The sequence below is a fragment of the Lissotriton helveticus genome, chromosome 4_1 (assembly GCF_964261635.1).
Source record: "Lissotriton helveticus chromosome 4_1, aLisHel1.1, whole genome shotgun sequence".
Taxonomy (NCBI): Eukaryota; Metazoa; Chordata; class Amphibia; order Caudata; family Salamandridae; genus Lissotriton; species Lissotriton helveticus.
Genome location: NC_136063.1, coordinates 1,306,968,599 through 1,306,990,684, shown reverse-complemented (window position 1 = coordinate 1,306,990,684; position 22,086 = coordinate 1,306,968,599). Strand labels below are relative to the sequence as shown.

General features: G+C 46.8%; 1 protein-coding gene across 1 annotated transcript in view; it reads right to left on the bottom strand.

The window, feature by feature from the left end:
• Positions 1 to 22,086, bottom strand: part of TMEM170B (transmembrane protein 170B) — a 121,895-nt gene that overhangs the window by 24,279 nt on the left and 75,530 nt on the right. Inside the window, exon 2 of the mRNA XM_078687876.1 lies at positions 12,603 to 12,773. Coding sequence (XP_078544002.1) covers positions 12,603 to 12,773 — 171 coding nt within the window. The remainder of the gene's footprint in view (positions 1 to 12,602; positions 12,774 to 22,086) is intronic.

The window sequence follows — 22,086 nt, the reverse complement described above, 5'->3', positions numbered from 1 at the left end:
GGTTACGAGAACACTCGAGGGCGGGGGATTGTTTAATCATCGGCCGATTTCCCACCTTTTTGTGAGTGCGTTTGGAGGGGTCATCAGGGTTGGATGGGTGTTTGAAATATGTGGTTCCCTATCCCATACGGTCCCCAGAGCTGTTGGGGCTTAGGCATTATTGGGGGTGTGGTGCAGGATAGAGGAGATAAAACAGGTCAGACCTCAACGGCTCCAGGCCGCCCCCCTATCTTTGTGTGTTTGTTAGAGTGTTAGTTTGGATTGGTACTAGATTTGTAGAGCCTGTTCTAGGGTGGGGTCGTTGGGGGTATTCACTGCTTTGTTTTGGGGTAGTTAGAACCACTGGTGTGTTCGGATGTTGCGAGCGGTTACCTGTGAGAGTTGGATCTCGACATGGGGACATTACTTGATCTGAAATGTATAACCTGGAATGTGCTGGGGCTACACACTATGGTTAGACGCCATAAGGTACATGCTTATCTGGTAAGTAGAGGGGTTCATATAGTCTTCCTCCAGGAAACCCTTCTTAATCAAACTGAGGGGCTGGCGCTGAAGCATAGATAGAGAGGGCAACTTTTTTACACAACATATTCAGCTTTTGCAAGGGGAGCATTAATATGTGTTAAAGCGGGAGTCCCATTCCAACCGACAAACCATGTGGTGGATCCAGAAGGGAGGTTTGTGGCGGTAGTGGGTCGCCTTAACGGCAAGGATGTAACACTGTGTAGCATATATGCCCCCAACGTGGATCAGATTCTTTTTCTTAGTCGCCTGTCTGGGAGATTAGCACCCTACCTGACTGGGACCGTTTTGATGGGAGGGGACTTCAACTCCATAGCGGCTACCACGATGGATAGATCCCACCCCCTCTGCCCGAAGCCCCTATACATAGACTCTCCAATGTTGGGTGTGCATGACAGGAAGAATGGGGGTTGGTAGATATGTGGTGCACGCATCATTTAGAAGAGAGGGATTATTCCTATTTTTCCGCTCTGCATGAACTGCATGTGCGGCTCGATGCAATACTGTGTACCCCTGACATCCATGCTAAAGTGAGTCACAGTGAATACCTCAAGAGAACACTTTCTGACCACAATCCATTACTGGTAATTATACACTGGACCCGGGATAGACCCATGGTACCGACCTGGAGGTTACGACCGGAAGCCCTGGCGGACCCCGTCTTCCGTGAGGAAATTAGGACAAGCATCACCCAGTATTTTAGAGAGAACGAGGGCACAGCGACAACATTGGCACTTGATTGGGATCCTTTTAAAGTAGTAATACGGTGCCTATGTATCGCTAAAGTGGTGGGGGTGCGGAAGACACTCGTGAATGATGTCGAGACAGCAGAGCAACATTTGCGAACAGCCGAGAGGAATCACCCAGAGAATCCGGGTGCACAAGGGGAAGTTTTAGAAGCTAAGGAGGCGGTCGCCGCGCAGGTGGAACGATTACGCTGCTTTGACCATAGGTCTTATCTGGCATGGGTACATGCGGAGGGGGATAAGGCGGGCACCCTACTGACATGGCTAGCTAACCCGAATCCCCGAGGATCGCCTATATTGTGACTGACAGCTCCGACAGGAGGGTCGATATACACCCAACAAGGAATTAATGGGTTGTTTCTGGATTATGATACTGAATTATACCGAAGCAAATTGAGCGATGCTGGGACCTTCAGAGGGGAGATCTTGTCAGACTCGGTATTGCCATTGCTCGATGAGGAACAGGCAGACCTATTAGGGCAGGAGGTTACAATAGGAGAAATACTGGGCGCAATCAAGCACATGGCACTCAACAAAACACCGGAAGTAGATGGGTTGCCCATAGTTTTATTCAATATATGTTGACTGTTTAGCACCACGGCTGCTGGCAGTGTTCCAGGAGGCGCGTAAAACAGGAATGTTGACGACTTTTACCAGGGAAGCTATTATTATCCCCTTACTAAACCCAGGAGGGACCCCTCGGATAGAGCGGCTTATCCCCCACTCTCAATGTTAACCACGGACTATAAAATCTTAAGTAGGATCCTTGCGACTCAACTCCTCCTCTACATGGTGCAGCTGGTCCATCATGATAAAGCGGGATTCATCCACACCCGGAATACCTTCGCTAACGTGCCCCTTGTACACTGCATCTTGGGGGAAGATCACAGAGCTGTACCTTCCGAGACTGTCCTTTCGGAAGATATTGAAAAGGCTTTCGACAGTCTGGAGTGGCCATATTTGTTTCAGGTTCTGCGGGTACTGGGTCTGGGGGAGGTTTTTGTGAGATGGACAGAGATCCTCTATAGATCTGCCACAGCACGAGTGCGGACGGGAGCAACGGTTTCATCTTCCTGCTTAATTGGGCGGGGCACGTGGCAGGGGTGTCCGCTCTCTCCCCTGCTATTTGCATTGGCCATCTAACCACTGGCTGCACAGGCCAGGTCGGGGAGACACTACATTGGTCTAGAATTACGCAGAGATATGCAGTATATATTGCTTTATGCAGACGATTTACTCATGTTCCTGGCCAATAAGGAGGAAGCTCTAGATGGGGTGACGTCTCTACTGCATATATTTTACTCTGCCTCTGGCCTGCGGGTGAACTGGGCGAAGACCTGCCTGTTCCCTGTGGATAAATCGATGCCGAGCCTCACACAGGTGGAGGACATTCAGTGGGAACCCCGCTGCCTGCCCCTACCTTGGAACTAACATCTATCACTCACAGGCGGATCTGCTGGAAGGTAATATAGGCAGAGCTTTGAGAGCCATTAAGAGTAGTCTAACATTCTGGAGTACTCTGCCTCTTTCGGTACCAGGCCGGGTAGCACTCTTGAAAATGGTGGCACTTTCCCGGTTGCTGTACTATTTTAGGACTCTGCCGATATGGATACCGAACTCGTTCTTCAAAATGCTCTGCTCTATGGTAGGAGGGTTCTTGTGGGGAAACGGTAGGCGGCGGGTGGCATTGGACACAATGATACGACCGCGAGGTGAGGGGGGGGATGGGCAGTCCCAGACTTTGAGCTATACTACTTGGCAGCACAACTGCAATGGCTCACCCAAGCAGTGGCTAGGGACTTCAGGGGCCCGGATAACCTGGAGGGTCGGTGGATTCAACGTCATATATTGTCCTTTATTATACTTCAACAGCGACTGCACCTTGGGAAGTTATCTCATGAGGAGCGGACGATGCGATTGAGTTGGAACCAGACCCAGCGTAGAGGCGAGATTGCCCGCCCATATACCCCTGGGTATGTGTACTGCACTTCCACATGGGGGCAGGGGGGACCGCTTTGGCTGCATGGGAGGAGTTGGGGGTAGACGGGGTACATGTATTGGGAGACCTGTATGAGGATGGCGTACTCTTACCCTTCCAGACCCTGCAGGATAGATCCAACCTTCCCAGGGGAGATTTCTTATTGCACTTCGCCCTAGTATCAGCAATTCAACGGCATTGGGGAGGGGGGCTGTTGGAACCGCAAACATCTATGGCGTGTCAACACGTTGTGATGGCAGCGGGGACCTTCAAAGCTATCATGTGCAGCTTAGTGAGTGACTATAAAGACCAAGTAGAAATCCTAACTACAAACTTGATAGCACGCAAATATCCTCCACAAGTAGTCGGAACTGCCTGCAAGACAGCAACGAACAACAATAGGTGGGACTGTTATAACAACATGAAGAACCAAGTAGCGAGGTACTAACCTGTGTAATATCATTCACGCCGCACTCTTACCAAATACAGAAGATCATCAGAAAGCATTGGTTAATTTTAAATAACGGGATTTGACACTGGCCCAACCACACTTTGCCTTTAAACGCACCGGTAATCTGAAAAATACTATTGTGCACACAAGGCCAAAAAAAAAAAACAGACAGGGAACACAACAAACACCCTGTGGTCTCCCCCAGGTAACAGGTCACTACCCTTCTGGATCATGTAGGGTCTGCATACCCTCATAACCCTCAAAAGAAATCCACTTCAAAACCATGAACTCATGGATTCAGAGATCGCACACTAACTGCAATACTAGAAATTGCATTAATAGGATTATTTGTCCATTCACAAAACACTACATAGGCATGACGACAATGGAAGTAAAAATAAGAATCACGGAACACCGGAGCAACGCGAGATGCAAGAGACTCCCAACTAAAATGAACACCCATTACACTGAAAATGGACATATCCCTGGAGACCTATGCTGGACAGACATTGAGGCACATACACAGATACGTAGTGACAATCTATCCTGCAGGGAACAGCAATGGATTATCCGCCTTTCTACACACATCACTGGACTCAATGACGAAATGCCATGGGTTTAAGTAACACTGTAGGGAACATAGTCGCATAACCATATACTCTGTGATTTAAAATGATTGCGGAGCGTCAGCCGTCGCCAGGGATCAGCCAGCGCTTGTCCCCTCATCAGTGGACCAGGAAAGGTCTCAGACACCGTGACGACATATAACCCGACCCACAAATCAACTACTACCCAACACAACTCCTCCCCTAGATTGTCTTGCACCCTACATGGGACTCACCCATATGAGCTAATAACTACGGTCTAGACCACTGGCCAACCATCTAGTCACAGACGCAACGTACCTCAACCTGCGAGCTAGGCTGGCTCACCCCTTTGCCGTCATCCATTGTTCTGTGCCAACCATCTAGTCGCAGTCGGGACCGTACGTCACCCTGTGACCTAGCCTGGTTCACCCCCTAGCCGTCATCCATCTGCCGCGTCTGTTCCATCCTCCACCCCATTTTAGACCCCCGTTACCGTGATACTCCTAGAAATGGCAGTAACACCACCCACCTGGGTGACCAATGCCCTCAGACATGTACCATGGATATTGTTACACTCAATGCCCCTGACATCGAGACATGGATGGATCCCTGGGTTAACTGAAACAAGACAGCTACATCCATCAAAAGATTCGAACACTTATAATTTTCACAAAAAAAATTAATTCCATTAAATCCACAACCGGGGGCCTCCAACATTAAGCCTGGCACGATTGCTATACTCCCTATGGCCCTATACTCTCTATGGCCCCTTCCATTCCACTATCTAACTAGGACTAGTATCATACCCAAGATGGCACCGAGTATGTGCTGCACATGCACGATACTGACACTCCAGCCTTTAGGCGAAGAACAGGAAATAGTATAGTAGCCACACTAACGGCAACTCCATTTCCAAACCGGCAGAGCTAGGAGTAGGTTGGTAACCAGAATCACGCACTGAATACTGTGAGTATTACCCACCCTTTCTCACGCCTGCCCACCCCCCTCCAATCCACCCCTTCGGCAGAGAAGGAAGCTATGGGCAACCCGCAGTAGCCCTGTTCCACAGATAGGCACGCCACAGGAACACGTGAAATCTCAAGGCAACACTATAAAGTGCTGCAGATTGACCGGTCTCTTGTTCCCTCTCTATTTACCTGACTTTCGGGACGCACAATAGAGTCCGCCCTGACCGGTCCGATTGGGGCCCCATGTTTTACAATCTTTGGGTGAGTTTCTCAACACTTAATACCACCGGACCTGTGGCTGTGTCCAGCATCCCTGTGGGGCAGACTGCGCCTGTTTGATTTGCGGTGAGAGCCAAAACGCTCCTTTTAACAGACACATTAATAACAGTATTGTGCTGGCTATGTTGAAGGTGAACACACCAGACAAACTACGTGATTTACGATACACGTAACTGCATGCATTCACCATCTGCCTGTTCTATTGCCTGTGATGAATAGCAGGAGCATGCACTTACAAAAACTAAGAGTATTGTCACCAGGGCGCAGGAGGTTCTCCTCAACTTTTTGCAAAACTGTCGTCATGAATATATGTTTATAATGTTTTCTTTGTACCCTCTCCCCAACCTCGGTCTGTCCCCAGGCGATATACTGCATATTTATGTAATGTATACAGGGTATGGTTTGCACATACTTTACCTGTACATCCCTGTTTGAGTAGAAAAAAAGTTTTGTGGTCCTGACGAAATGCCATAACCCTCCTGGACAGTATCAGGCATGAAACATGTTGACCCTTGACCTACACTTATTGTAGCTAAAATAGACCATTACCTCTATTATATGTTCAATCCATGTTTTTAACCATTACAAAGGGACCAAATAATTAAATAGCTTTTGGATCCCCTTATTTATTTTTAAAACACAACTTTTTTTCCCCTTCTACTCACATCTAATCACTGAACCTCACACCCCACATTGTCAAAAAAGTAAAAGAACTTCGGCAAAGAGCCCTCTCGAGGGTCCCACTAAGCATTGCAGCGCTGGCCCAACGAGGAGCTGCCCGATGATGAAGCATGACACCCCTCGGAGTGTGTGAGGGCCCTTGCTCTTAAAAGGAGCACTCCAGTTGGATTACCATATCAGAAGACCTATATCCCCATATAGGAACTGCACACTCCTTGTTCTCAATCCTGTACAATGCACCACTGCCTTTTAGCTAGCTTTGGGATATACAAATAGCACATACATTCGTCCATACATACACACATACTATCTAACATGCGTATAGTGTTGATAAACACCTTGCCTATTTTGAAATTCAGACCTGTGTTTGTTGAAAAGGAGTTACACTCCTTCATTTTTAGTGGCAGTCAATCCAGGGTTGTATGTCTCTGATTTTATTATCAAATTGTTGTCTTAAGATGGAAAATGCACTGGCTTGCTAGGGGCCAACTGATGTTTGATGTACCAAGGCTTACATTTTTAGGCCACCATGTATTAAGTGTAAGGCCCACAATCGTGAAACAACAAACAACCTATTCATAACGTTTTTGAGGTTAGTCTTGGACTGGGTCAGTTATTGTTAATTAAAGCGGTCACATTTTTAATAATATTTTACCCAGCTGTGAGTGTATTTTCTTTTGATGTTTAGAAACAATATACGGTGCATTTTTAAAATCTGTATATTTAATTGTGTAATTTTAAGGACAATTACTCAAATAAATAAAATATCCATCAACAATAAAAAATAGGATGTTGTTGCTCACAAATAGAAAGCCTGGGTGATCGACTAGGAGTGAACAGCTTGTGTTATAAAAAACAGAAAGCAACAAAGAATGAAAAACCTAGCTGCTTGCATCAGCAGAGTCCCATTCGAGGTGTGTGGGTGGGATGGGAGGAGAAAGGGAGGGTTTTTGGAAGAGAAAAAGTTCATTCTTATCTTGACTTCTCTTTCACTTTTTGAAGACCATCATTTTGGACCCCTCAGGGGATACGTCAGTCTCATGGGGCTACAGTCTGTACCAACTGGGTGATGTGTTGTATTTACCTTCTTGTTCTTCACACTCTTTACTGAAAAACAGCTGCTATTCAGCCAGAGTGTCTTCGATTGCATAAACACTGATGCCGGCCCATATTGGATCAGCTTTATATCTGTGTGACAACTGAAAAGGCAAACACTTGACATTGGATTCAGAGTTTTTTCCGTTTCAGTGGAATTGATAGGACTCTGAATTGTTCAGCTGCCAAAATCTTGACAGTGGAGCTAATTTCAAGGAGGCTGGTAGATTTGGGGGTCTCTAGTTGGCACAGGTAGGTACTTATGACAAATAGGGACCCTCGCCTCTAGTCAGGATAAGGGGATTACACTCCTAAATACCCCCTGCTCAACCTCTTGGTAGCTTGGCACGAGCAGACAGGCTTGATCTCAGAGGCGTTGTGTGTTAAGCATTTGTGACCACATACAGTAAACCAGTGACAACACTACAAATGGACACCACACAGGTTTTATTACAAAAATAAGTATACTTTATATAGAGTTACCACAAGACCATAAACGACAAAAATACACAATACTGTTGCTTTAAGATGGTAGATTTTACCTTAGTTCAGTTTAGTTCTTAGATGCAACGCTTTGCGTCAATGTACCTTAGGTTGCGTTGCGCTTCCACGACAAGCAATGTCGCAGCGAGGGAAATGCGGCAAAGTTCAGATACAAAGAAATAAAGACGTGAAGATCTTCGAGATGCAGCACGCTTCTCGGGGATGTGAGAAGTTCCCGGTTCGATGCGTGGACTGCAGCGGCGACACCCTTGTGATGCGATGGCAGCAGCTCCAGCGGTGACACTTCTCCCATGATGCCTGAAGCTTCCGCACGATGCGACAACTATAGCGGCGACATCCACGATGCGACGGCAACAGCTCCGACGGCGGCGCGCTTCTCAGAGATGTGAGGTGCTCTTCTTCGATGCGGTGCAGTGCGAAAGTTCCAGCGGCGGCACCCTCCTCCGGAGTTGCGACGGCAGGCTTGGCGACGGCGACATGCTCCGACCTCGTTGCGAGATTCTTCTCTTGATGCGGTGCAATGCGACAGCTACAGCGGTTACAACCTCCTTCGGAGTTGCGACGGCAGCAGCAGCGACAGCGACACGCTTCCTCTTCTTTGCGGCACGCTTCTCTCCAATGGAGTGCAGTGAGACAGTTCCAGCGGCGACACCCTCCTTCGAAGTTGCAACGACAGGCACAGCGACACGCTTCTTCTCGTTGAGTCGCGCTTCCTGCTCCTTGCGACACGCAGTTCCTCAGAAGCCCCAAAAACAGCAGCAGGCACTTCTAAAGAACTCTGGGGAGCTGGGGGGTGAAGTCTGTTGTCCCTGAGACTTCAGCAGGAGACAAGCTCTTTTCCGAGCCCTTGGAGATCCTTCACAAGTTGAAAGCAAAGTACATAAAGTTCCTTTCTCCTTCCTTTGGCAGTAAGGCAACCACTACAGGACAATCCCCCAAGCAGCACTTCAGCTTGGGAATAGTCTCTTCTCAATTTCTTCAGGTTCCTCTCCTCAGTAAAGGTTTCTTCTTGTAGTCCAAACTGATCTAATTTCTTGGTCTCATGGTCCCAATATTCATACCACAAAATCCTTTATCCTCTGAGGGCAGAGTGGCCTTTGCCCATTCCAAACCAGTTCTGGAGTACTCTGTTTACATGACTCATTCTTTCCTTTCACAGTGCAGGGCAGAAACATCAGACGCACCACAGGAGGTGGAGCCAGCATTGTGGAGGGAAAGCACAGCCCTGGAGGACTTTGTTGACATGATTCCTTCTCTCCTTTCACAGTGCAGGGCAGAGACATCAGACGCACGACAGGGGGTGGAGCCAGCACTGTGGGGGGCAGGCACAGTCCTATTCAGGTTCCAGGTGCAACTCCTTCCTCCCATCTAGATGCAGATCTCTCTATCAGCCAATGGGCTGACTCATTCTGTCTCCTGGAATCCCCAGCCCTGTCACTCACAAATTCCAGACAAAGGAAATGGAGTGGTGTGGCTCACTGGTAATGGAGTGGTGTGGCTCACTGGTTAGAGGCGGCAGACCCGGGAGCAGAAGTCGGCCCGGGACCAGGGTTCAATTCCCGACGCGGCAGGGTCGTGGACCAGGGTCAGCGGACTCGACAATTCTCGCCTCGGTGCCTACTCTAACCTGGGGTCCCACTCGGCAACTCTGGGCATTAGCTTGCCTAATCTCCACAACGGCCCCAACAACGCCGGGGATGCCTGGCTCCACCTTGGGGATTCCCAGTAGGGACCATCCCACAGGGAAAGCCAGGACGGGTTCCCCAGCGGTATACAGCGCCGGGACGCCCCTTTGCTTGGGCAGCTGTGCGCTTTACAAGTATACGACATTTAACATTAACATTTAATACACAACCTAGCAGAGGCAGGCTTGAAAGGTTTAGACAAGCAAATACCTACTTTCTAAAAGTGGTATTTGCAAACACAGAATGTTAAAACCAACGTCACTAAAAGATGTATTTCATCATTCTGAGTCCAGGCATATTAAACTCAAATTTCTACCATGTCCTCAGAGTCAGTTAGGATTATAAGATGTAATAATTCTAACAGCCCATTCTGGCCTATGGAGAACAGGTAGCCTTGCAATAGTGAAAAACGAAAATTGCTGTAATTCACTATTATAACATGCCACACACATCAGGGCTTGTCCTACCTTATACTTACAATGCACCCTGCCCTTGGACCTACCATAGGGGTGTCTGACAAGAAGAAAAGGGAAGGTTTAGGGACTGGCAAGTGGGTGCACTTGCCAAGTCAGCATGACAGTACCCGACTGCACACAGGTTCTACAATGGCAGACCTTAGACACATTTTACAAGGCTGCTTCTGTGGGTGGCACAACCAGTGCTGCAAGCCCACTAGCAGCATTTGGATTTACAAGTCATGTGCACTCCTAGTGCACTGTACTAGGGTCTGACAAGTAAACCAAATAGTCAATCATGGAATCACCAATTAATACATTCATTTACAATAGGGAGAGCATATGCACTTTAGCACTGATCAGCAGCGGTAAAGTGCCCAGAATCATAAAACAGCCAACAACAGATCAGAACAAAGAGGAGGAAGGCAAAAAGTTCAGGGATGACCCTGCAAAAAGGGCCATGTCCCACAGAGGCAATTTCCACTATTCATTGCATCGTTGCCCAGCATTGTGGCTGTGGCTGTTTGTTTGGTGCATCACAAATCATCAGGGAGATTACTTATACTTCATCCGCTAACTTACTCGTGAGGTACTCCAAAGGATCTCCTGAAACGCTGATCTTCCTGACAGCAAGTATTCGTCACTGAATCATCACACCTTTACAAGATATTTTGTTTAATGCTTGCCAAAAACCTTCACTTTGGACAAGGCAGTATTTTTAGCATGTTATGTTGCCACCATAATTTCCACCGGTGGACATGTGTCTGTCATTCTTGTGTAGTATTATGTATCATGATCTTATGTTTCTCTTTGTAAATGGATTCTTCCTCCACCGTTACCACTAGAAAGACTTCTTCCAATTATAGTTTGTTGACTCTTGATGATTATATGGATCTAGCCTGTTTCCACTTGTTCTTCAAAGACATTTACTCTTCTCTCAGGCTGAGCTAATTCATTTTGAGGACTAATCAGGATAGAATTATCTCGGTCAATCCTTTCTCTTTGGCATTGACACTGCACAACTGTAACAATTTTCTACAGATGATCATTAAAGGTTCAATGGATCCTTGCAGGTCCACCATATTAGTAATTATTCTTTCTCAGTGTTTATCGGAGGAGCAAAAAAGACATGGAGCAGTCACAGCATTTGCTAAATCAACATGTGTTCCTATGCTTGGTTGCGACAGGAAGATTTTATGCCCTCTATCCAACTTTGTGAAGCAACATTTATATATGTGTGGCATCATCTTTCAATTTCCTTTGCCTTTATAAAGTTGTTGAAGAAGTCGTTCATATATTTCACTCTGGAAAGCAAGCGGACAGTGAAATGTGGTGCTGGAGATACACAGAAGAACATTTGCTGGTGGGCCCTATGTAAACCTGCAGCTGATTCTTCATTTGATATGTCTGTTAAAGGGAAAAGACGGGGACTTGTTTAGCTGTGCTGTTTGCACCGGGGTTGCAGTGATCCAGAAATCTGAGCTGTCACAAAAGTGGTAGAGTCTAAGACTACCTTATCGCCAGTTGTTGTAGTGCAGGATGCTACCATAGCAATGCTTTCGAAAGTCAAGGCGAGACTTCAGAAGTAGAAGCAGCAAAAGCCAGAGCCGCATCTGTCCCAGTACTGGCTGGTGGTATTTTTGTGACCATCTCTCTAACCTTGTAATGACATGTCTGGTTCCGTAGGTGCGTACTTCAGTTGAACCCGGAAGCTCGAAGACCCTTCTCATAGGGACAGAACAGCTTTAAGTATATAAAAACAACAGCTTTTAGAATGCTTTTTAACGTCAAACAGCAGTAGCCCGTGCAGATAAGAGCGGTGGGGCCGGGTTGGGTGGATTTGACAGACAACCACGAGGGAAAATTAAATAAAAAAATAACTTTCCCTCGTCGTCTGTCGAAATCCCCCCCTCCCCCCCCCCCTGCCCCACCGCTCTGACCTGAACGGGCCGCGGCTGACATTAATGACATTTTTAAAAATATGACAAAATGTCCGAAAAATGTAACTTAATAAGAACTACATTCTCTGATGGTTCTTGGCGCATCTGCAGCCAGGACACAGTCGAAATACAGACTAAGAAGTTGAAAAAAACTAAAAACAAGACAACATCTATACACCCAGGATCCGGACCAACATCCACGTATCCATTAAGACCCCCCCCCCCCCCCCCCCACACACACACACACACACACACACACACACACACACACACACACACAACACCGCTCCAATTTAGGAAAGTAAAGTAAAAGTAAAGTAAAGTCCACATTTGTAAAGCGCACAATCACCCGTAAGGGTCTCTAGGCGCTGGGGGGCCGTCGGGAAGATTAAGCGAGCTATTGCCCAGAGTCACATGGTGCTGGGCTAGCCTGCCGCCGGAGCCGGGGATCGAACCGTGGTCCCCAGATTCCAGCGTCAGTCGCCCTGGCCGCGGCGCCACACCTCTTCCACGAAAGAGGTGAAGACGTCACCTAATTAAAGAGCACTACATCCCAATGCATTAATCGTCCACAACCCAGTTTCCTCTCCTATTACTAGCCAACTTCATAACGGTCTTTCACCATGTACAGCTCACAGCCGATTTGTGGCTAGGTTGTGGTGTACAATTATCATATACATACCCAGTTAAAATATATAACAAAAAACGTACTTGTGATCATTGCGCCAGTCACTGATGCCAGAAATCCAACACTGACCAAAATGACAGATATTAATCTGCCGTGTTTATGCCGCTGTAGCATCACAAACATCAACACGCCTGCTGCTCCATGGACAAAAAGAGACGAGAACAGCGCCCACAGGAACACCCAGTACCACATCTCTGTAAAGGAAGCAGATAGGAAACAAAATATTAGATTGCGTATTTTCAGCCACTATACAAAAACATAACGTGACCTGTTACTTCAAATGAAAATGTGTTTAACTGTTCGACACGCTTTATTCAGTTTATATATGCCCCTGTCCTTCCCACTCTTTTCATAAACTGCAGTCTTTTTGCAATTTGTGGAAGTAGTGCTCCTGGAAATCCCAGCTGGTAAATTACAAATGGTTTCAACTGTGTTGAGTCGAGTCGGTGGCACCTCCGTCTTAATTCTGCCTTGTTACGCCATCCCTACCTCTGCGACCCCCTTGCTATTGCTACCACATTACAAATGGTTTTTATTGCATCAAACTAGTAGTAAATGGGCCTCTTTTCTACTTTCTAGGACACTCTGCGAACCCCCTTTCCTCGTAACCCTAATTTCTGCGCCCACTGATGCATCTCAGTCCCTTGTTTTTTTTTGCTTTATATCCTTCCCCCGCCTCTGTCTGTGGCCTATATCCTAAATCTGTTACTCCTTGTCTCTGCTATCCACTCCATCTGTTGCATCTCACTTCTGCTTTTGCCCTCCTTTGTGACCCCTCCTACTTCACCTGTGACAATTTATTTCGGATTTCCTCCTCCATTTACATAGCTGCCAAGGTTTCAGTTTGCTTATGTGTGGCATTCCCATGTGTGTAGTCCGTTTATGTGGAACATTTCAAGGCTTATGAGGGAAACTTTATTGTGAGTGAAATATGACAGTTGCATCCATGTCAAGAAAGTATTTTTAGAAATGATGCCCTTTTCTCGCATAGGATGGTCCTTAGTGCGTGAATTTACCCAGGGGCGCTTTACAGGAGAATCAGCTAAGTCTTTATTTAGCACGAGAAAGTTAGATGGTTTGCTCAGAATCACAGAATGTCGAGCCGAAGCCAGGATTCGAGTTCTCGTCTACAGTTCTAAAATAGACAGATCTAGTCGCTTGGAAATCTCATCCTGCCTCCTCCTTCATAGTTCCTTCTTTAACTGCAGTTTAGACTGACCCCATTTTTTGCATATTATTTAGAAGCATTGTTTTGTGGCTGGACATCCACATCTGCTTTCTACTATGGTTTGAGCAGGGGGTGCTTTCTTACATTAATTAGGTGGATGTGTGGTTTTATGTTTCGGTCTTCCAATCACTGAAGTTCTTTTGGCTTGGATATAAGTTTCTGAGATAAAAGAATATTCCACGTCATAATATATTGAGAATCCTATACCCCCCCCCCCCCCCTGTTGTACACTAGCGCCATCTTATTTGAAAAACAATACTCTGAGTTCAACTTATATGCATCTGTCCCAGCAAAGCGAGAAACTGAAACGACATGGTTTTATGGCACTACAGGACACGGTTCTTTTGCCTGACAATCTCTGTCAAACAATCAATCAATCAATCAATCTTTATTCGGATATGAAATATCCATAAAAGAACAGGTCAAAAATACCAGCGACATACAATTTTGTTAAAAGACCCAATATAAATAGATAAAAATTAGATCATCCAGTTACAAAGACTTCAGTTATAAATATGATGAAAAAGGCGATTTTTGAACAAAACAACAATGTTGTAGGAAAAGTTAAAACAATCTCAGTCATGCTGTAATGCGTATAAATGAACGAAAATGCATTATTGTACCGCGAGATGCGTGGCACTTGGCAGGACTGCATCTAACCCATATTTGTGCTGTTCAACTACCTGCTCTGGGAACTCTCACCTTTCATCTGTCTAGACTCGTTTGGAGGCTGTTTTGTGGAGGGGACTACGTATCCCAGGCTGCCCTACTGCTGAAACGGTTGGAGGAAACTGCCCACTCCCTGCTAGACCTCACCCCTTATAATTATTGGTTGACATTTAATATACGAAAAGCATGGGGAACTATACATAAGGATTATCAAAACCCTAACAATTTTGTTTGCCTGGGACTAATGATGTCAACTTTGTATGTTATTTACCCCATGCACTTATGTTGTTATTCTGGCTAATGTCCCTAAACTTACCCCCCAGGTGACTGAAATTATGGAACAATTATTAAATAAGGTCACACACTGGTTACATACCAAATACAAGCACAACAGTTTCAAGACCTTTTGTTTGTACAGAGTAGGTTGGGTGGGACCTATGAAATAGGAATTTGAGGGTGATTGTAGAATCAATAAGATTGCGCTACTCGGGGTAACGGAGAGGTTACGGCACGGTATCGATCGCGGGGAAACTTTTGCCCTCATCCTTCTGGATCTGAGTGCGGCGTTCGATACCGTGTCTCATCCCATCTTATTGAACTCTCTGCGGTCCCTGGGAGCAGATGGTCCTGCATTGGCCTGGATTGCCTCCTTTTTAAGTGAGCGCACGTTCCAGGTCTTCTCTACGAAAGCCGCATCTGATATTTGTCCTTCGGCGTATGGCGTCCCTCAGGGGTCTATTCTCAGCCCTTTATTATTTAATATTTACATCAAACCCCTAGCTTCCATCACTGAGGACGCTGGGCTGACTATTTTTTCATACGCCGATGACACGCAAATTGTCTTTTCCCTCTCCAGCACTGAAGGCAACAATGTGTCCAGTCTGAAAATCGGATTGTCACGAGTGGCTGAGTGGATGCAGAGGCATCTCCTCAAGCTAAACGGTGACAAGACCGAGATTGTCATCCTGGGGAAACATAAAGATCTCTGGGGCCCGCAACACTGGCCTTGTGCCATGGGTCCCCTTCCTCAACCGGTCTCCGTGGTTCGCAACCTTGGATTCCTCATAGATGACAAGCTCTCTATGAGGCAACAGGCTACCAAGGTGGCTGCCATCTGTTTTACCACCTTGAGATGGCTCCAGAAAATTCTCTGGATGTTGCCACATGCCACCAGTAGAACCGTTGTCCAGGCGTTAGTAACATCTCGCCTGGACTATTGTAACGTCCTTTACCTTGTGCCGATGTTGCGACCATAAATAAACTGCAGGTAGTACAGAATTCATCGGCCAGACTTTTATGTAACATCCCAAGGAGATCTTCGGCCACTCAGGCTCTTCGCGACTTACATTGGCTCAAGATCCCAAGCTGCATTAAATTTAAAGCCCTATGCTACCTTTTCAAAATCAAGCAGGGCTCAGCACCACTGCATCTTCAGAGTCTTGTTCAATCTTACAGGCCTAGCCGCACATTAAGATCTTCGGCTAACTGTGACTTTGTCATTCCAAGATTCAAACTTGTGAAGATGGGGGGGAAGATCTTTCTCCCATCTAGGCCCTAAATCCTGGAATGTGTTACCTACTGCTCTGAAATCCGAGACTAACATGTTTTGCTTCCGCAAAAAATTGAAAACTTTACTTTTTCAATAGATTCTCTGCCGCTCTAGCTGTCAATAATGCTGCTGTGATGTCCATTTTCTGCTCCAGTCTATCCCTTGTGCCGGGAAACCCACTGCGGGTAGCTGTTGCGCATTATAAGTTTTAAATAAATAAATAAATAAAAATAAATAAAGGTGCTATTTGTATAGGGATTAAAGTTTGGAGCACATGGTCCCCACTTGCCCTCTATCATCAGAGCTTTTTAACAACGTGTCCCCCCCCCACCCCAGTCTACTGCCAATTGTTTTTCTGCCTTACCTGATCAGTGATGGGGGGCAGTTATATCTAACATGCCCACCAGAATTATTGCCATCGATAACCCCTTACCTCAAGGTGAGTCTGATGTCTGTTTGACAAACAAAAGTCCAGCAGTGCCAGCCTCAAGTACCATTCCCAACTTTTGGATTTCACTACCTTGTACTTGAAGTGTGGTTAAATTGTTAAGTTGGAATATTGCTGGTCTGGCAGCCGAATTATGTCTGGAGTACTCAATCGAATTGATCAGTACCTTTGACACTGTTCTTTTGCAGAGGACATGGCAACCAGTGAGTTATCCTGTGATAGTTTTATTAGCTTCTCTGTTCCTGCCTCTCCCTCTGTGTTTGGGCATGCCCGAGCAGGTTTTTCAACTTGGTATAAGACTCCCTAAGACTGTATGATATTGCCCATTGTGACCAATAGCGGATTTATCTAAGCTTTCATCTCAACTAATAACTTCTCTTTTACGGACAATCCCAAATGGTCTCCTTTTTAGGTCTCGCTTGGTGTTGCAGCGCATGCGCTGCTCCCTTGGCGAGATTTATTGTTAACGAGGACTTTGAGAAGAGGGCTTCAAGATCCGACCCTCATTTCTATTGGCTTGCGTCACCGTTTATGCTAAACGGTGGCCTGCCATTGGAAATGAGGGGTTTTTGTTGACGCCCTTTTGCCTCCGATCCGGACTGGGTCGCCTGCTTTGCTGCTGTCGCAAAGCACTTTCTTATCTTCATGGGGGCCATGTGTTTCTAATTAGAAACACATGGCCCCATGAAGACAAGATTGATGATTGTTTTTGTCATGCTTCGCTGCAGGGCCGGTGTGGAGTGGAGAGATCACAAGTGAATGTGTCTTTCTCATCAAAATGAGAAAGGCCGCTTTTTTCCTCCAGTCCCAGGCCCTGTGTCATTTTAGCCTTAACCTCGCTTTTTGGGCAGTGTTTCTGCTCTGCTGAAATTCTTTAGTACTTTATCCCCACTGCAGCTCCGAAAGCGCCATTTATATAGCACTTATTACCTCACAGAAATAAACATGCAGCTTGTAAAGTGTTTTACTGCTTATGGTAGTCATTGTGCTGCTGCTGCTGGATTCCAGTTAGAAATGCTGAGTCAGACGATGAATTTGTGAGGAAGAGGATCCTACCACAGGCGTTCTGCGCGGTCTAGTCTCGGAGGCTGGACGCGCATTTAAGCGAGGCAAACCTTCGGCGGGCGCACTAACAAGCTGGCGCTACACTGAGAAGACCTTGTTTGGATTGTGCTGCATTTTTTGCAGCTTTTTAAAATTCCCGTCTTGTCTGCCTCATTGCATTTTGATTTAATACTTTTACCCTGTTTTTAAAACGTTAAAATCGGCCTACAACTTACTGCACTCTGCCCCGCTCACTGCATATAATTTGGATACCAAGCACCGCGCTTTGCGGGTCCCTGCCCACGTCTCGGATTAGTGGCCATCTTAGGTGGGGCTGACGACGCCAGGCGTTCTGCGCGGTCTAGTCTCGGAGGCTGGACGCGCATTTAAGCGAGGCAAACCTTCGGCGGGCGCACTAATAAGCTGGCGCTACACTAAGAAGACCTCGTTTGGATTGTGCTGCATTTCTGCAGCTTTTTAAAATTCCCGTTTTGTCTGCCTAATTGCATTTTGATTTAATACTTTTACCCTGTTTTTAAAACGTTAAAATTGGCCTACAACTTACTGCACTCTGCCACGCTCACTGCAAATAATTGGATACCAAGCACCGCGCTTTGCGGGTCCCTGCCCACGTCTCGGATTAGTGGCCATCTTAGGTGGGGCTGACGACGCCAGGCGTTCTGCGCGGTCTAGTCTCGGAGGCTGGACGTACATCTAAGCGAGCCATGCTGACGCGCAGCGTCATCGCGCAGCGGGATTGCTGGACTTCCGCCGGAGTTATGCCTGAGTTCAGCCCGTCTGCGCCCGTCCGCGCTGAGGACGGGCTGCAGGACAGGCTGCCCTCTGCCAACATGTCCTCAGGTATGCTAACTCGGGATGACCGCGTACATTATACCTCCATGGCACTACATTCATTGCGATCCCCCACCCTCACTACTTGCACCTTCTGCATTTTGCCCTCTCATTACTTTACATGTGCTGGTTGTGGTTTTTCCACCGGCAAAATGCAGCTTTCTAAGACGCAATTAAACAAAGCATTACCGGGGGAAAAGGAAGCCTACCAAGGGCCGTACCTCATCTTTTTCTCCTCTCCATTTTTGGAGCTTAAACTGTAGATCGCTTCCCAAGAATAAATTAAACATCTATGGTTTCATAAGTGATGAATCTCCTGATGCAGTGTTCCTGACCGAGACCTGGCTACATGCTAGCTCGGGTCCGGATATTGCTGCAGCCATCCCTCCCAACTATGTTGCGCTGCATCAGGACAGACCCTTCGGTAAAGGTGGTGGAGGAATCGCAATCATCTTTAAATCTATTTATCAATGCAAACTGGAACATTTACATCTTCCAGGTAGTGAGGCAGCATTATTTAAACTAATGATTAACTCCCAACTGACGCTTTCCGGTCTGCTAATTTATCGGCCGCCCGGGAATGCAGCTTCGTGGATTCCCTCACTTGTTGATTGCCTTTCAGCAACACTATTGAAATTGAACAATTTCACTATTCTTGGTGATTTAAATATCCACCTAGAAGATGTTAATAACCCCCTGAATAAATCTTTTTTATCTGATCTTGAGGTCTTTAATCTCAAACTTTGTAATTCAGGGGCTACCCATCTCGCAGGCCACCTCTTGGACCCTATCATTTCTACTCTTTCGTTCGATTGTACTCAATCAGCGCGTCCGCTACATTGGTCTGATCACTATGCGATACACTTTATGCTACCACCTGGTCTTTTTTCGGCCAGTGTTCATGTGGAGGAAACTAAATCGTCCTACCGATGGGACAGGCTCGACATGGTTGCTTTTAATCAGCGTTTGACTGAGTCAATTCCGGCTTCTATCAAGACTGAGCAGGACCTGAACATTCCCATTTCGTGTTGGCTGACAGACGCAGTGACTGCTCTTACCCCTCGCTCTAGTAGCAAATATAGATCCTTGCGCCCCCCCTGCGCCTTGGTTCTCTGACGAGTTGAAAATCCAACGTGCTAAATGCAAAGCCCTGGAGAGGAAGTGGAGGATTTCATATTCCGCTCCTTGCAAGGTGACTTACAAAGACGAGCTGAAAGTCTACCATGCAAATTGCAAACGTGCCAAGGCCACATACATTGCTTCTACCATTATCCAAGCGCAAAATTGTCCTCGGACTCTTTTCGCCACTGTAAAGAAACTCACAGGAGCAGATACCATCCCCTCCTTGCCGGCTTTGAATGGCACACAATGTAATGCCATTGCGGACTTCTTTATATCCAAGGTTGAGGGTATCTATCAATCTTTGGCCTCCCTTTCACTGCCAATTGATTCCCCTCAACCTGGCTCCTCTTGCAGTGTTTTTTTCTCTCCCACTGTATTCATCCATAACTGGTTACCATTTGATGACTCCTCCTTCCTGTCTTGTCTAAAAAGTATCAGGTCAGGTTCCCCTCGGGACAAAGTTCCTTTGAAGATACTAAAACAACTAGACCTTGAACCACGGAGATTCTTAATGAGGCTACTAAACATCTCTCTTATCGAATCTCGGGTGGCACAGGATTGGAAACATGCCATGGTTGTCCCTTTGCTCAAAAAATCTGGTGCGGACATTACAAACCTTGCCAACTTTAGGCCTATATCCCTGCTGCCAGCCTGCTCCAAAATACTGGAACGCCATGTTAACACCCAGCTCAATGAGTTTGTTGAAAACGTGGGATATCTCCATCCATCCCAATCAGGCTTTCGCGCTAATTACTCCACCGAATCCGCACTCCTTGGGGTGACTGAGCGACTCCGACACGGTATCGATAGCGGTGAGACCTTTGCGCTTATTCTTCTTGATTGAAGCGCTGCATTCGATACCGTGTCTCATTCCACTCTTTTGGAGTCCCTCCGCTCCCTTGGTGTTGATGGATCTGCGCTTGCCTGGGTGGCCTCATTTCTTAATGAGCGCACCTTTCAGGTTTTCTCAAACAAGGCTGAATCGGCGATTCATTCTTCAGCTTACGGCGTCCCTCAAGGGTCTATATTAAGCCCATTGTTGTTTAATATTTACATCAGACCTCTTGCCTCCATCGTAGAGGACGCCGGTCTGTCTATATATTCATATGCAGACGACACACAGATTGTGTTTTCTCTCTCTAGCAGCAGGGTTCAGGAAGTCTCTGCCCTTAAAGTTGGCCTATCTCGCGTTGCAGCTTGGATGCAAGATCATCTGCTGAAGCTCAACGGAGAGAAGACGGAGGTTATTATATTAGGCAAGCATAAAGATCTGTGGGGCTCTAGACACTGGCCATGTGACATGGGTCCTCTGCCTACCCCTGTGCCTGTTGTTCGTAACCTCGGATTCCTGATCGACGACACTTTCGATGAGGCAGCAGGTGACCAAGGTTGCTGCAGTCTGTTTTAACACCTTACGATGGCTGCAGAAGATCTTATGGATGCTGCCTGAGTCCACCCGAAGAACTGTCGTCCAGGCCCTTGTGATGTCTCGCATTGACTATGGCAATGTGCTTTATCTGGGAGCGGATAAAGCAACAATTAATAAACTCCAAGTGGTACAGAATTCAGCTGCTCGCCTCTTGCGTAATGTTCCACGGAGAACGTCCGCAATGCAAGCCTTGCGTGATCTGCACTGGCTGAGAATTTCAGATCGCGTGACTTTCAAAACACTGTGTTTTCTGTTTAAGATCCGTCAGGGTTCTGCCCCTACCTACCTGCATAACCTTGCCCAGCCTTATCTACCCGGCCGTTCTTTAAGGTCATCTAATAATGGCAATTTTTTTACTCCAAGAACCCGACTGGCAAAAATGGGAGGCCGTTCATTCGCATATCTTGGACCAAAGATGTGGAATGCTCTCCCGCTGGCGTTAAAAACTGAAACTAATCTTCTGGCTTTTCGTAAAAAGTTGAAGACTTTTCTGTTTTGATTTCCTCCTTTTTGTGATCTTTCTGCACCTGCTTGATCTCCTTCTTCAGTCTGTCCTTGGCGCCGGGAAACCCATTGCGGGTAGCTGTGCGCAATGCAAATTCAATAAAATAAATAAAAATAAGATGAAATAGAGTATGCAAACATTTGAACCGGAGCCGAGGCAAACCACACCGGGTGGCTGGCGATGACCCTGGCCAACACCATCGGGGAGGCCAGGCTTGCGGGGATCCCGCCAGGTAGTGATATCCGCTCATAGACCTCGAGGCAACAACCCGTCAACGCGCGCACCGGGGCTCTGGGGTGGATCCCCAGACGGCGCTCCTGGGGAGGGGGCGGTAGGGAGAGGCTCGGTAGCGCCGGGCCGGCTCAAATAGAGTGTAAATGAGAGCAATAGATCACGAGGAGTGGAGAAATCAATACCGGAGTTCTAGAGCCACGATTTCTTCCATATGCAGAGTAGAAATATAAAACAAGAGCCTGCCCTCAACTGTAATAAAGATACATATGTAACGAGGTCGGGCAGCCACGACGTGCTGCTTTCTCTTTAAGAACCCGACCTCCTGCTGGCGTAAAAGCTTTCTTATCTTCTTTATGGGGCCAACAGATGGCCCCATAAAGAAGATAAGAAAGCTTTTACGCCAGCAAGAAGTCAAGATAGCCAGTCT